This window comes from Dipodomys merriami, unplaced genomic scaffold (assembly GCF_024711535.1).
Source record: "Dipodomys merriami isolate MVZ:Mamm:240054 unplaced genomic scaffold, mDipMer1.0.p SCAF_10, whole genome shotgun sequence".
NCBI classification, from domain to species: Eukaryota; Metazoa; Chordata; class Mammalia; order Rodentia; family Heteromyidae; genus Dipodomys; species Dipodomys merriami.
Genome location: NW_027202271.1, coordinates 4,487,539 through 4,501,231, shown reverse-complemented (window position 1 = coordinate 4,501,231; position 13,693 = coordinate 4,487,539). Strand labels below are relative to the sequence as shown.

General features: G+C 38.8%; 1 protein-coding gene across 1 annotated transcript in view; it reads right to left on the bottom strand.

Annotated features, from left to right (window-relative positions):
• Cpne8 (copine 8) overlaps positions 1-13,693 on the bottom strand; it is a 161,186-nt gene that overhangs the window by 7,783 nt on the left and 139,710 nt on the right. Inside the window, exons 17-19 of the mRNA XM_070038777.1 lie at positions 12,894-12,996; positions 9,139-9,196; positions 2,730-2,803 (exon numbers count right to left, since the gene is read on the bottom strand). Of these exons, the coding sequence (XP_069894878.1) occupies positions 2,730-2,803; positions 9,139-9,196; positions 12,894-12,996 (235 nt within the window). The remainder of the gene's footprint in view (positions 1-2,729; positions 2,804-9,138; positions 9,197-12,893; positions 12,997-13,693) is intronic.

Genomic DNA, 13,693 nt, shown 5'->3' with positions numbered 1-13,693 from the left:
GGCATGCAAGGCAAGAGCCCTACCACTGAGCCACCTTCCCAGCCCTCATGAGACTCTTATCTCCAATAAACCACCAGAAAAACTGGAAGTGGCACTGTGGCTCAAGTGGTAGAGTGCTCGCCTTGAACTGAAGAGCTGAGGGACAGCACCCAGGCCCAGAGTTCAAGCCTCACGACCGACCAAAAACAAAAAGAAAAACAAAAAAACAAATAAACAAGCAGTGTTTTTAGAACAAATTAAGCAATTTAAAGACAAAGTGAAAGAGAAAATGAGTTCAGGTATGGAGAGTTCAGGCTTTAGGAGGGCTTTCTAGAAAGAAGTTTCCAAATAGAAACTTTCCACCAATGGCTCACGTCCGTAAAGTTAGTTACTCAGGAGAATGAGATCTGAGGATCCCAGTGTGAAAAGCCTAAATAGTTGTGTAGTTTAAGTGGTAGAGAACCATCCTCGAGCAAAACAACTAGGGGACAGCACCCAGTCCTTGGGTCCAAGTCCCCAGTAAAAAGAAAAAAACCAAGGATTATGGAAATTGTGAGATGTAAAGTAAGCCAATTTATTTCAACAAAGCATGTTATATTTGAGCAAGTTTTAGTAAAAGAGGAAAACTGGAATGAAGTCATGGAGAATCTCAAATGCCATGTTTAGAACTAAAGTAATTTTTAGGATGAAACCCAGGGTCCCAGCTCATTAGCTGTGCATTATGGGTAGGATAATCGAGCTTCATATTTGCATTTGCAAAGTATTAATCAAAATACGTGCTTCCTAAGGTTAATTAATGATTGAGAGAAGTCCTGTTATGTCTCTCAGCCCGACTATCATACAAAACACTCAGCTGAGATAGACATCATTATGTAAAAAGTTGGAAAGTATTAAAAATTTGGTACAATATTCAAAACTCAAGCCAGGTGCGAGTAGCTCACATCTAGCATTCTAGCTCCTTTGTAGGCTAAGATCCGGAGGACGGAAATCTGAAGCCAGGTTGGCCACAAAAGCCAAGACTCCCTCTCTAAAGTAACCAGCAAAATCATGGGATGGAGGCATGGCTCAAATGCTAGACACTGGTCAAGCCAATAAGCCAAGCAAGCTTAAGGCTCTAAATTCAATTTTCGTACTAACCAAAATAAAGAAAAAGAAAACAAAGCAAAAAAACCCCCACAAACTCCTTAATTATACTATACCCATCTTTCTGCTAAACACCTACATACTAATATTTAGAACCCTGAACTTTCATTTGTCAACTTGAGAAATCTAGAATTACATGCATGACAAAAATGGAAAAAAAGATCATTTCTTTATTAAAACAATTCCGTCTGTGTGTCACTATTTCTCTCTCTCTCTTTCCTCTCTTTTGTGCCAGTACTGGGGCCTGAACTCAGGATCTGGGTGCCGCCCCTGAGCTTTCACTCAGGATTGGTGCTCTAACCCTTACAGCTCCACTTTCAGCTTTTTGCTAGTTAATTGGGCTTTCCTGCCCAGCTTGCTTTGAATGAGCTCATCAGATCCCAGCCTCTTGAATAGCTAGGATTACAGGGATGAGCCACTAGCACCTGGCTACATTCTCTCAAAAGCTATATTATGGATGTACAGAAAGGTGATTACTTAAGATGATATGAAAGCCACTGTTTAGAAATCAAAACCTTTATATTCAATTTACATTTGCAATTGAGCCTTCTTCTTTCCTTTTCGAAAAAAGATATACAAGATAGCTTGTTCTCTTTTGGAATTCTAAAAATGTATAAGCACTCATAAAACTATGCGATTAAAATAACTCCTCACTTTTAATTTTACATTTTGAATGTGCTTCCATTACTGTTCTCTTTCTATTTACCTTTCAATAAGTCTTTACTTAGGTATTTTTCTTGACTCTAAAATTTCTTCTGTGCAAATTTTATATATCAAATACAATTTGATAGGATTACATATCCTTTCATATATATTATAGTTTTAAGATCTATTTCTCAATATTTCTAACCATTTTCTATGCTGGAAAATATGAAAATAGCTATGATCATTTTGATGCATTGTTTTATTAAATGTATTTATTTTGTGTATACCACAGCTGTCCTGAAATTTATTTAGTTTTTATTGGGGACTAAATAGTGAACATGAATAAACAGTGCTAATGAAAATTTCCATTATGAAACCAGGCACTGGTGGCTCACACCTGTAATCCTAGCTTTAGGATGCTGAAATCTGAGGACAAAGGAAACCTGAGGATCCAGGTTTGGAGCCAGCCAAAGCCGCAAAGTCTGAGACACATCCCCAATTAACCACCAAAAAGCCAGAAGCTCAAGTATCAGAACACCAGCCTTGAACAAAAAAGCTAAGAGCCTGAGTTCAAGACCCAGTACCATCGTACACACACATACACACAGACACAGACACAGTGTATACACACACACACACACACACACATACACACACACACACAATTCCATTATGTTCCAAGCTTCTAATTTCATCAAGGATCTTAAGGATATTTTCTGATAATAGTAAAATGGGAAGAGAAATTCATAAGCAATAGCATTTTATATGTGGTGAACTTAAAGATAAAAGTGACTGAATGTTGGTTCTAGCCCCTCTCATTTAACATGTCTCACGAGGTATGAACCAACTAAGTTAACAGCACCTAAAATGCCTGACTTCAACTTAATCTGCTTATTTACAAATAGGAACAGACATGAACTCTTCACAATGAATAAAAAGGACTATTATTTTAACCGTCTTACCTGTACAATGTCCCGTTCAGCATACTTTCCTCTTGAGGAAACTCTTACATCATCCCCATCCAATTCAACCATTGCTTGAGAATGAAAAATGACTTATCAGTACATCTACCTTAGTCAAATACTAAAACTGTAGACAAGAAGAAATCATTACATATTATGCACAACAGGTTCTGGGTGATGACCAACAGTCTACGGCTATCTTCATTCTACTCATGACTCCTATAGGAGAAAACGAACCATGACCTTTATTGACCCTTTGAAACCCAGGTAGGCAGATCCAATGTATTATGAAACATTCTTTCACTATTTCTCTCTATGTAATTTTTATACTGTCCTTATTCTCAAAAATACTTTTATTATCTTTAGTTGTACAATGGGGTTTCAATTCATCCTGTCAGGGAGTAATGTGAGTAATGTCACCCTCCCATCATTCTTCCCATCTCTCCCACCCCACCCCTTTCGTGTCACCTGCTTCTATGTTCACATACGTACATTGAGTATTATGACCACATTTGCTTATATCTCTTATATGTTTTTAACTTGTTTCATGTACTTGTTTGACTTTATTGTGCAGTTCATTCATTAAATTCACATTTGTTTCCTTTCTACTTGAACAGCCTTGACGGAAATCGCCATGGAACTTTCAATAACAATTTGCTGAAAAAACAACGGAGTTGTGTGTGCATCCAGATCTCCCACTTTATAAATAAGTTATAAAATGATTGCATTTATTCTGTCCTGTCAACGAGTGGTTAAGATGTGATTTTGTAAAGTATATATACATATATATGTATTTAGTTAAGGAATACTTGCACACTGTGAGATGAGCTAGTAATGCTGTATTAAAAATGGGACAGCTGGTGACATGTAACATTGTGTTGTGAATAAGGACACCTTATTAAGTTTCAGTGAGAATCCTCTAAATAATTAATGAAATGAGGGAGTCTAATTTGTGTTTAAAGTATAATTCTACTACTGATAATGGATTTTGTATATGCATGATGCTCGCCAGACTCCAAGAGAACCACTTGGATTAGAACACTTGCCTCTTCAACTCCTGAAAAGCTAACTATCCCTTGGCCAGAATACCATCGATACCTTTTTGCTACTTTTTTCAGGCCTTGGGTAATGTATTTCAGTTAAAAATATTGCTTTCTATTGTATCTTTCTATACGTGTTCACAAGTGAGTGCTCTGGCTGGAACTTTGCTAATGCACACGACTGACAGAATTGCAATCTGCCTGGATATACAATGTATGTTATGATTGAGCACTGCCAATAATAAGGTCATTAGCTTACTCAAAATATGAGACCTAATTTTTTTCCTCCCATTTCATGAGGATGTAAATAGGAGGATCTAATATTTCCAATAGTAGCCAGGTGCTATTACAGGCTCACACCTGTAATCCTAGCTGTTCAGGAGACTGAGATCTGAGAATCCCTGTTTGAAGCAGCCCAGGCAGACCAATCCAACAGATTCTTATCTCCAATGAACCAGTAAAAAGCTAGCAGTGGAGGTATGGCACAAATGGCAGAGAACAAGCCTTGTTTGAAAACGTCAAGCACAAAAAAGAAGACCTGAGTTCAAATCCCAGTACTGACACAGTGGGTGGACGTTTTCATCTAGGTTTTCCTTTACAGTTTTCATATTACCTTGAGAACTAATTATTTGTAATCGATGGTGACTTCCTAGCCATCACAGAAACTTCCCCTTTATTCCCTCCTCTACTCACAAATCAGAGTAATTACACTCCCCTCAAGTGGGAATAATACTATTGGCGTCCCTTTGTACAAGCCTCTACAATCTCTACTGGTCATTGTGAGCACTTCATTCTCATTGATGAAGAAAATGACAGCAATGCAGATAATCTTGCATCAGGATGAGATGTTATATCTCCCCCTTTTTAAGCATATCTTTTGAGTTTAAAAGGTTGCAGGCAGCGAGAACTGGAATGTATTCTTTTGAGAGCAGTAAGAGAGAGATGATGTGAATCCAGGCACTGGTGGCTCACACCTGTAATCCTAGCTACTCAGGAGGCTGAGATATGAGGATCGTGGTTTGAAGACAGGCCTGGCAGGAAAGTCTGTGAGATTCATCTCCAATTAACCATAAGAAATTCAAAAGTGGAGCTGTAGCTAAAATGGCAGCGCGCTTTGAGCAAAAAAGCCAAGTGAGAGCACAAGGCCCAGAGTTCCAGTGAGAGAGGAGGGGGTTGGAGGGTGACACTAAATTAGGCAGATGAATCATTTCCATTTCTCAAGTTTTCAGACCATCTGGACCTCCAGGGGGCAGAGATTGTGAGCTCCATTTCTCCACCATTACCCTCACCAAAGAGACAGTGTGTGAGAGACAGGCACCAACTTTCTAGTCATGTAAGACATTACAGAGAATGCTTGCATTCACCCCTTCCCCTCACTTGGCTCAAAGCAGGCCACCAGAAGCTGCTCTAATGTCACTCATTGCCTTTGATAGGATACAGTAATCCTGCTTGGATATCTTTCTTCTTAATGAAGGTACTATATATAGAAGTGATAAAACACTGGGGAAAAGTATCAAGAGCACTTTAAGCTGGTTGATTAAATTATAGAAATTCACAGGAATACCCAGTAATCTAACCATTTGTTCTCCTTTCTTCTCCCTTCAAAGGAGTGCAAAATAGTGCATTTCTTGCACATGCAAACAACATTGTCCTGCTTTAAAATGTGTGGATGTAAAGCTGGGCATAGTGGTACATGTCTATATTCTCAGCACTTGGGAGGCTGAGGTTGGAAGATCATGAGTTTGAAGCCAGCCTGGACTATGTAAGTAGATCCCATTTGGAATGAAAAGAAATAAGATAAAAAGGGGAAGAAATGGAGGGAGGGAAAGTGAGAGAAGAGAGATAACAAAGAGAAAAGTAGAGGAAGTGAGGGAGAAAGAGAAGGGGTGGAAAAGGGAGCAAGGGAGGGGAAAGGGACAGAAAAACAAATGGAAAATAAGGCAGAATGAGGCAAGAAGGGAAGGAGGAGCAAGAGAGGGAAGAAGGGAACGAAAGAGGGAGAGCAGGAGGGAAGGGAGGAAGGAAGAAAGAAAGAAAGGAAGGGAAAAACAAGAGGGATCGAACAAAGCCAGAAGAAAGATGCACAGATGAGTATGGCTGTGCTTAGCTGTAGCAATCTATTATACTGGATTTCAGTTTTTGTTTGTGTCTGTCAATATATGAAGTACAAACCTTCTCCAAGGTAGGGTTGGAAGTCTTCAGAAATTCTAATAGAATTGCCATTTGTAAGTCATATTTTTTAATATTAAAATTAAACATTTTTTTCTTTTCCTCTTAACCATGGAGAAATGAGTTTCAACAGGAAAAGAAGAAAAGTATTTTAAAGAAGCATGTACTGTATCAAAAGTCAGCTTCTTTTCACTGCTTAATCCCAATTATAAAGTTGTACACTGATATAAAGCTGATATGCTAATTGGAGTGATTGCTAAATATATATATATATATATATATATATTATATATGTGTGTGTGTGTGTGTGTGTGTGTGTGTGTGTGTGTGTGTGTGTGTGTGTTTGTCCTCAAGGATTCAGAAATCATGAATAATCATACTGCAAAACTGTAACAAGGTCCAGTGCTGGTGGCTCTCATCTATAATCCTAGCTACTCAAGAGGTTGAGATTTGAGGATCAAGGTTCAAAGCCCAGGCAGGGAAGTTCATAAGTGTCTTATCTCCAATTATCCAGCAAAAAGATGGAAGGGGAGTTGAGGCTGAAGTAATAAGCCACCACCCTTGATTGAAGATGCTAAGAAAGAATACAAGGGCCTGAATTCAAGCCACAGTACAGATGACACCTTAATAAAACTCCAGAGAGCAGATCTGAAGTTCACATCTGAAGTGCAACCAAGTGGACGAGAGACCATTCAGACAGGAAGACTGCCAGCGACGCAGAAGGAGACATTCAAGGGGAGGTGAAGTTTTGCTTTAGAAACTGGAAATATAATGACAATGAAGAGAAGAGCAGCCGTGCATAGAATCTGGAACAATCCAAGTTGGCCAAAGACCAGGGGCTGCGGCCTGAAGATTAAATCAGGCAAACCTGGCTAATAACTTTCTATATTTGGCTACTAATATCTTAGATACATCTTTACAATAATATATCTTGTATATGTTATATATAACAGATGCATTTTGTCTCTTTGAGCCTGACTTCTCAGAACATGTTATATAACATACATTTTTTATATAATGCATATGTGATCTATATTATCTAATACATAAGCTATATTGTGTGTAATATATTTAATAATATATTATGTAAGTTATATATTATGTGTTAGTTATTGTGCATAATTTATATGTAAGATATATCTTACCTAGCTATTTATTTTATAATATCTTACTATGTGCCTATATTACCTGGTAATTTTCCAAAGATTCTAAAACTATTCTTATTTTGAAAGTACTAGACTAAATAAGCAGTCATTGTTTATAAAAAATTCAACCAAGTGACTACTATGTAATCAAGCAATAGCTGCTCAGAGGGAGTTCCCCGGGATGGACTAACATTACAAATGTCCAAAGAGCAGAGAAAACAAGTTTATAAAATAAGGGCCACTTAAAGCCAGTACAATGTCATTTTACTCATTCATCTATAAGAATTATATTATACCATTTTCAAGGAAATGGATGAACCTGGGCAAAAATTAAGTCAGGCCCAGAAAGACCAAGGACCATTTTTCTCATATGCAGAAGTTCAATCAAATTTATAAATATATGTAAACATATACAGGGCCATATGTATATATACACAAACGTATTAACTGAAGTGTGGTATGTGTAGAAGATTCCTTTGACCCACTATCTTGTAATTGAACAAAATGAACACCAGGAAGCTGGGACTTGAGGTGTGTGGAGGGGTGAGGTGGGGCAGGGCAGACAAATGGAGAGAGGAAAGATGGAAGAATGCAGTACTAATATTCAGAGTGCATATGTGAAAATGGAAGCAGGTAACTTGAGGGAGGGGTGGGGCGGGGAGAGATGGGGGAGAATGATGGAAAAGTGATATGGATCAAGATGCACTGTATTCATAAACTGACAGGTGGAATTGAAACCCTTTGTAGAACTACTTAAAGGTAAAAAAATTAAAAAGAAAGAAAGAAAAGATGTCTGGGACCATCTACCATAGGCCTGAGGCTGGTCTGGCTAGGACAGGGTAGAGAGGCTGTGTATACAGACACAGACTACCTCAGACAGAAGCTAGCTACTCAGGAGGCCGAGATCTGAGGATCCAGGTTCAAAGTCAGCCCACGCAGGAAAGTCTGTGAGACTCTTATCTCCAATTAACCACCAGAAAACTGGAAGTGGAGCTGTGACTCAAGCTAGCCTTAGCTAGCATTAAGCTAGGGACAGCGCCCAGGCCCAGAGTTCAAGGCCCAGAACCGATCAAACAAAATAAAAAACTATATCCAGATTACAAGTTACACAAATACCTGCCACCTAATTGGCATTTGAACATTGTCTGAGCCCCAGAGAAGTGCTCAGTGAGCTAATTTAACATAATTATATAAGGCTTCATTAAATTCCAGCTCGTCAGTTCCATTTCCTTTAGGCTTTGCCCTTTCACATGACAGAACTTCTTTACTCATCAAGCTAATGCCTATCAACTGGCCAGGGCCTGAAAACTTACTACATTAGCATAGTACACTTAGGTTAACGCTTCTTTTCACAATGTAATGGTTTATTAATTGAACACTCATCTTTAAAGATTCTTGTGACTGCAGAGCATGTTTACAGACACAGGAACTAAAATGCAATTTATCATTCTGTCAGTCTGAAAAATTCTGAAGCACTATTTCTAATGAAACAGCTAGCTACAAACTGAATTAATCTTTAAGCTCAGCAAGAGGGAGAATATCCTATTTAAATGACAAGCTCTGTGTGTGTGCTGGTACCAGGGCTTGAACTCAGAGCCTAGGCACTATCCCTTAGCTTTTTCCATTCAAGGCCGATACTCCACCACTTGAGCCACAGCTCTACTTCCTACTGGGGCTGATTTTGAACCTTGACCCTTAGATCTCATTCGTCCTCAGTAGCTGAGATTACAGGGTGAGTCACAGCATCTCACTCTTTTTTTATTTAAAGACAGAATCTCCCTATGCAGCCCAGTCTATATTCCAGCTTCCTGCCTCAAGCTCTGGAGGCTGAGATTGCAAATGGGTTACAAGCATATGACAACCAGGTTAAGCTCAGTCTCTTTTAATCTGCTCATCTTAATATAGTATCATATATTTCTCTTGTATTTCTACATGGACAATGTATAGAAACTTGAACAATCACATCTTTCTACATAGGAAAAATGGACAGAAACTTAGAGGGTCATTATCACGACCCAAATTCCCTAGGGAAACTAGTGAAACTTTATTACTCACCGTCGAATTCCGCTGGTCCAACACCTACTATAATTATTGACATTGGAAGTTTTGAGGCCTTTAAAATAATAACACAATTAGATTTCAGTTAGGAACTTCAGTTCTTCCGAAAAGAGGAAAGCAGTCCTATTTTTGTGTTATAATTTTATTATCTTTAAGTAATGATACAGAGTTTTCTAGTCAACATATAGCTGAGTACAATGTACCTTGATCAATGTCACCCCTTTTTATCATTCTCCCCCATCTCTCCCAACCCCATGCATCCTCTGTTTTCTAGGTCTATTTCTGTATAAATACATTGACTATTAAGACTGCATTCTGCCACCTTTCCTCAAATATCTTGAGTTTCGTTTGATATGTTCTCAAAGCTGTTCATAAACATCGGTGTAAAATGTTATCTTTAACTAGTTGGACAAAGGGGTTTCAATTCAACCTGTCAATCTATGAGTACAATGCATCTTGATCCATGTCATCCCTTCCATCATTCTCCTCCATCTCTCCCAGCCCCGTCACCCCTCCCCTTAAGTTACTTCCTTCCATTTTCACATGTGTACACTGAACATTATGGCTATATTTACCCACCCTTCCAGTCTCCAATTTTCTATCCCTCATCTCCTTAAATTCCACCCCTGCTAAGACAACACATATTCCAGCTTTCAGGTATTTATTTACTTGCTTATTTATTTACTTTTGTGCTGCTCCTGGGGCTTGAACTCAGGACCTGGGCTCTATTCCTGAGCTTTTTTTTTTTTTTCCCCTCAAGGCTAGTAGTGTTCTACCATTTGAGCCACAGATCGCCTTCTAACTTTTTTTTGGTAGTTAATTGGAGATGAACGTCTCACAGACTTTCCTGCCTGGGCTGGCTTTGAACCACAATCCTCAGATCTCAGCCTCCTAGGTAGCTAGGTGTGAGCCACCAGTGCCAGGTATCTCACATATTCTAAATCTACTATCCACTCATCCATTGAGGGGCACCTGGACTATTTCCATAACTTGGCTATGGTGAATAGTACAACAATGAACATGGATGCTCAAGGGACTTTACTGTATCCTGACTTGTAATATTCTGGGTAAATGCCAAGAATGTTATCACTAGATCATAATGTAGAGCTTTGAAATGTTCTCAGAAGTAGTTCAATGGATACATACTATAAATCTGCTGAAATATTTTGACTCTTCTCATATTGGTCACAGACAGTACTTAAGCATTTGTTCTTTTCAAGATTTTTGAGAAGCAGACCTACTTAAAAAATATTAAACTATAGTTCATCAAAATTTACTAAAATAAACTCCAATAAATGATCTTTAAAAAGCTTTTATAGGGGCTGGGAAGGTGGCTCAGTGGTAGAGTGCTTGCCTTGCATGCATGAGGCCCTGGGTTCGATTCCTCAGCACCACATATGCAGACAAAGCCGGAAGTGGCACTGTGGCTCAAGTGGTAGAGTGCTACCCTTGAGCTGAAGAGCTAGGATATAGCGCCCAGACCCAGAGTTCAGGCCCTATGACCGACAACAACAACAACAAAAAGCTTTTATAAACATATTCAAGATTACATATAGAAAATAGATTACACTTTTTTCTTCTCCTACACAGAAGAATGCTGCGGATCATTCTTTAAGATTTATCTTATCACATAAAATCAAGTTGAAAGTGCGGGGCAGGTACCCTAGCTTGCTATGCTCAGCCCAAGCCTTCCTGAGCTGACTGTGAGCATCTTTGGTATATTCTCATCCCATAAATCTATCAGTTGTCAATGGGAGAAAGCAGTAATAGATTCAGGGAGCAATAGTGCCAGTCTCTGCCTCATTGCTATCCATGATGAGAAAATGGCATTTGCACACCAAATGAGTAAATTCCAATCAATGGTGTTTATAAAAGTTATTTTAGTTTTATGTATTAGTGGAGCCCTGAAATGGAGGAGGAGACTAAACATTTGATGTTGTAATATGTTTTTCCCTTATGGTATCACTTAAATTACATTCTTACCTTAAATAATTAAACAATAAGAATGGGAAGCACCCTAGAAAAGCCTATCTCAGTTCTGAGTAGATTATGAATAACTTTTCTGCAGTGGGTGATGTCCTGTTAATTAAGCCTAAATTATTAATGCCATATACTTAAGGGCAAACTCATGGCATTGGCCAAAAAAGAAATTTAGACAAATGCAACACACACTGTTAAAATCAAATAAACAACCAGGTGCCAGTGGCTCACATCTGTCATCCTAGTTACTCAGGAGACTGAGATCAAAGGATCAAAGTTCAAAGCCAACCTACGTAGAAAAGTCCACAAGACTTTTTTTTTTGGGGGGGGGGGTCCGTTTGTGGGGCCTGAACTCTGGGCCTGGGCGCTGTCCCTCAGCTCTTCAGCTCAAGGCTAGCGCTCTATCACTTAAGCCACAGTGCCACTTCCGGCTTTTTTCTTTTTGCTTATGTGGTGCTGAGGAATAGAACCCAGGGCCTCGAGCATGCAAGGCAAGCGCTCTACCACTGAGCCACCTTCCCAGCCCCGCCACAAGACTTTTATGTATAATTAACCACCCAAAATCCAGAAGTGGAGTTGTGGCTCAAGTGGTAGAGCACCAGTCTTGAGCGAAAAGCCAAGTGAGAGCACAAGGGCCTGAGTTCAAGCCCCAGTACCAGCACAATTGTTTTTAAAGAACCAATTAAACGTTTAAAGAAACATGTAAGCTTTATAGCTCCCTTCTTTTATATGCTTAGTTAAAAAAAAATCTATACTATCCTCTGTACATCATCTTTATAATAACAAAAATGGAAAAATCTATAAAATGTATTCATCTTTTTATTTTCCTCCATATGTAACTCCTTTTTCTCACATCGAATAGCTAATTATATTTTTCTGTATTATTAAAATGTATGAGACTCAATATGCCCTTCATTTATGTAACTTTTGTATGTATGTACGTGTGTGTGTGTGTGTGTGTGTGTGTGTGTGTGTGTGTGTGTGTGTGTTGGTCTCTAGGCTGGCAATCAGGGCTTGGGCGCTGTTTCTGAGCTTCTTTTGCTCAAGGATAGTGCTCTACCACTTGAGCCACAGCTATACTTTGGGCTTTTTTGGTGGCTTGTTAGAGCTAACAGTCTCATGGATTTTTCTGCCTGTCTAGCTTCAAATCATGATCCTCAGATCTCAGCCTCCCTTAGTGGTTAGGAGGCATGAGCTGCCAGTGCCTGGCTGTGAACACACAACTAAGCATTCTAAGGAACAGGGTGGTTCTGAAACCAAATCTACTTCCTTTTCAATTCTACAGAAATTCGAATTAGCCACTAGAGTTCTCGAAAAACTGGAATGTGAACGTTGGAAAATAATGATCTCTGTGAAGTCAAAAAATAGTATTCAAGTTGATCAGACCAATCAGTGCAAAACAAATACATGCATGCACAGAAAGGTGATGCTGCCTTTTCTGTCTGTTGTCTCTGTCTGTCTATCTGTCTCTTACCTCATTCCTCAAGCATTAATGTAACAGAAGTAACACCTGTCTAGATAAGGTTAAGAATTCAATCTGCAGCAAACGTGTAAGCATTTACTTTCTCTATTAAGTCACCTGTGCACCCTCACTGAACTTGGCCATGACGTCAGAGGCTGACCTTCCCTGATACTTTATTAGATGAGTCACTGTGTTCCCCTGCTGGAAGCTTCTAGCAAGCTCCCAAAGTTCACCACCTCCAGCCACCTAAAACACATCCTCTTCTCATCCAAGTGGCCCTATTCTGTCCATTGCTCAGCCCACAACTTACATTCACGATGGATTCCTTTGTTTGAGCCATATCTGAGATAACGCCATCGGTGACAATCAAGAGGACAAAGTACTGGGACCCATCCTTCACAGAAGATGCATACCTGCAAGCAGGGAACAGGGGAGAAGTAGCACAGCAAAGGCAAGAGCACATCTCCACAGGTGGAGGCTAAATCACAATCTAGAAGGGGCAACCAATGTATTAATCTGGGGAAAACACTTAAACGTATGATAGAAGCCTATGCAAACTTAACTACATATTTTTTCCCTGCAATCAAATACTCATTTAGCCATGATGTTCACGCTTCCCAGAACACAGAATTATTGGCTACCTCCTTAGTTTCTTTACTAATAAAATTCACCAGGAATGAAGGTTTGTGTAGCACCAAAGACGAACTGGACATAGGTTTTGAAATGGAGTTATTCTAACTGAGCCACACATTCTGTCAATAAATTGTGATAAAATTCCAATAGATTACAGTGTATTTATAATAAATTGCAATGTATTTGGAGTAAGTGGCAATTATAATACATTAAGATAAATATCTGAACACTAATTTTCTATCTTGAAAACAGAGATAAGAACCTATCTTTAGTTTTTGCATAAATTAATAGGTAAATCGCATTTCTGGCATTCAAGAGTAGTCTTCAGGTGGAAGCAATAATCCAAAGTATGTTTGTTTGGAACTACATGTACAGAGGTAATGATTATACACTTTCATGAATATATTAATGTCAAGGAAATGTACACTTTAAAATTATTCTTTTGAAATATAGACATTTCAACTCACTAACAAAAAA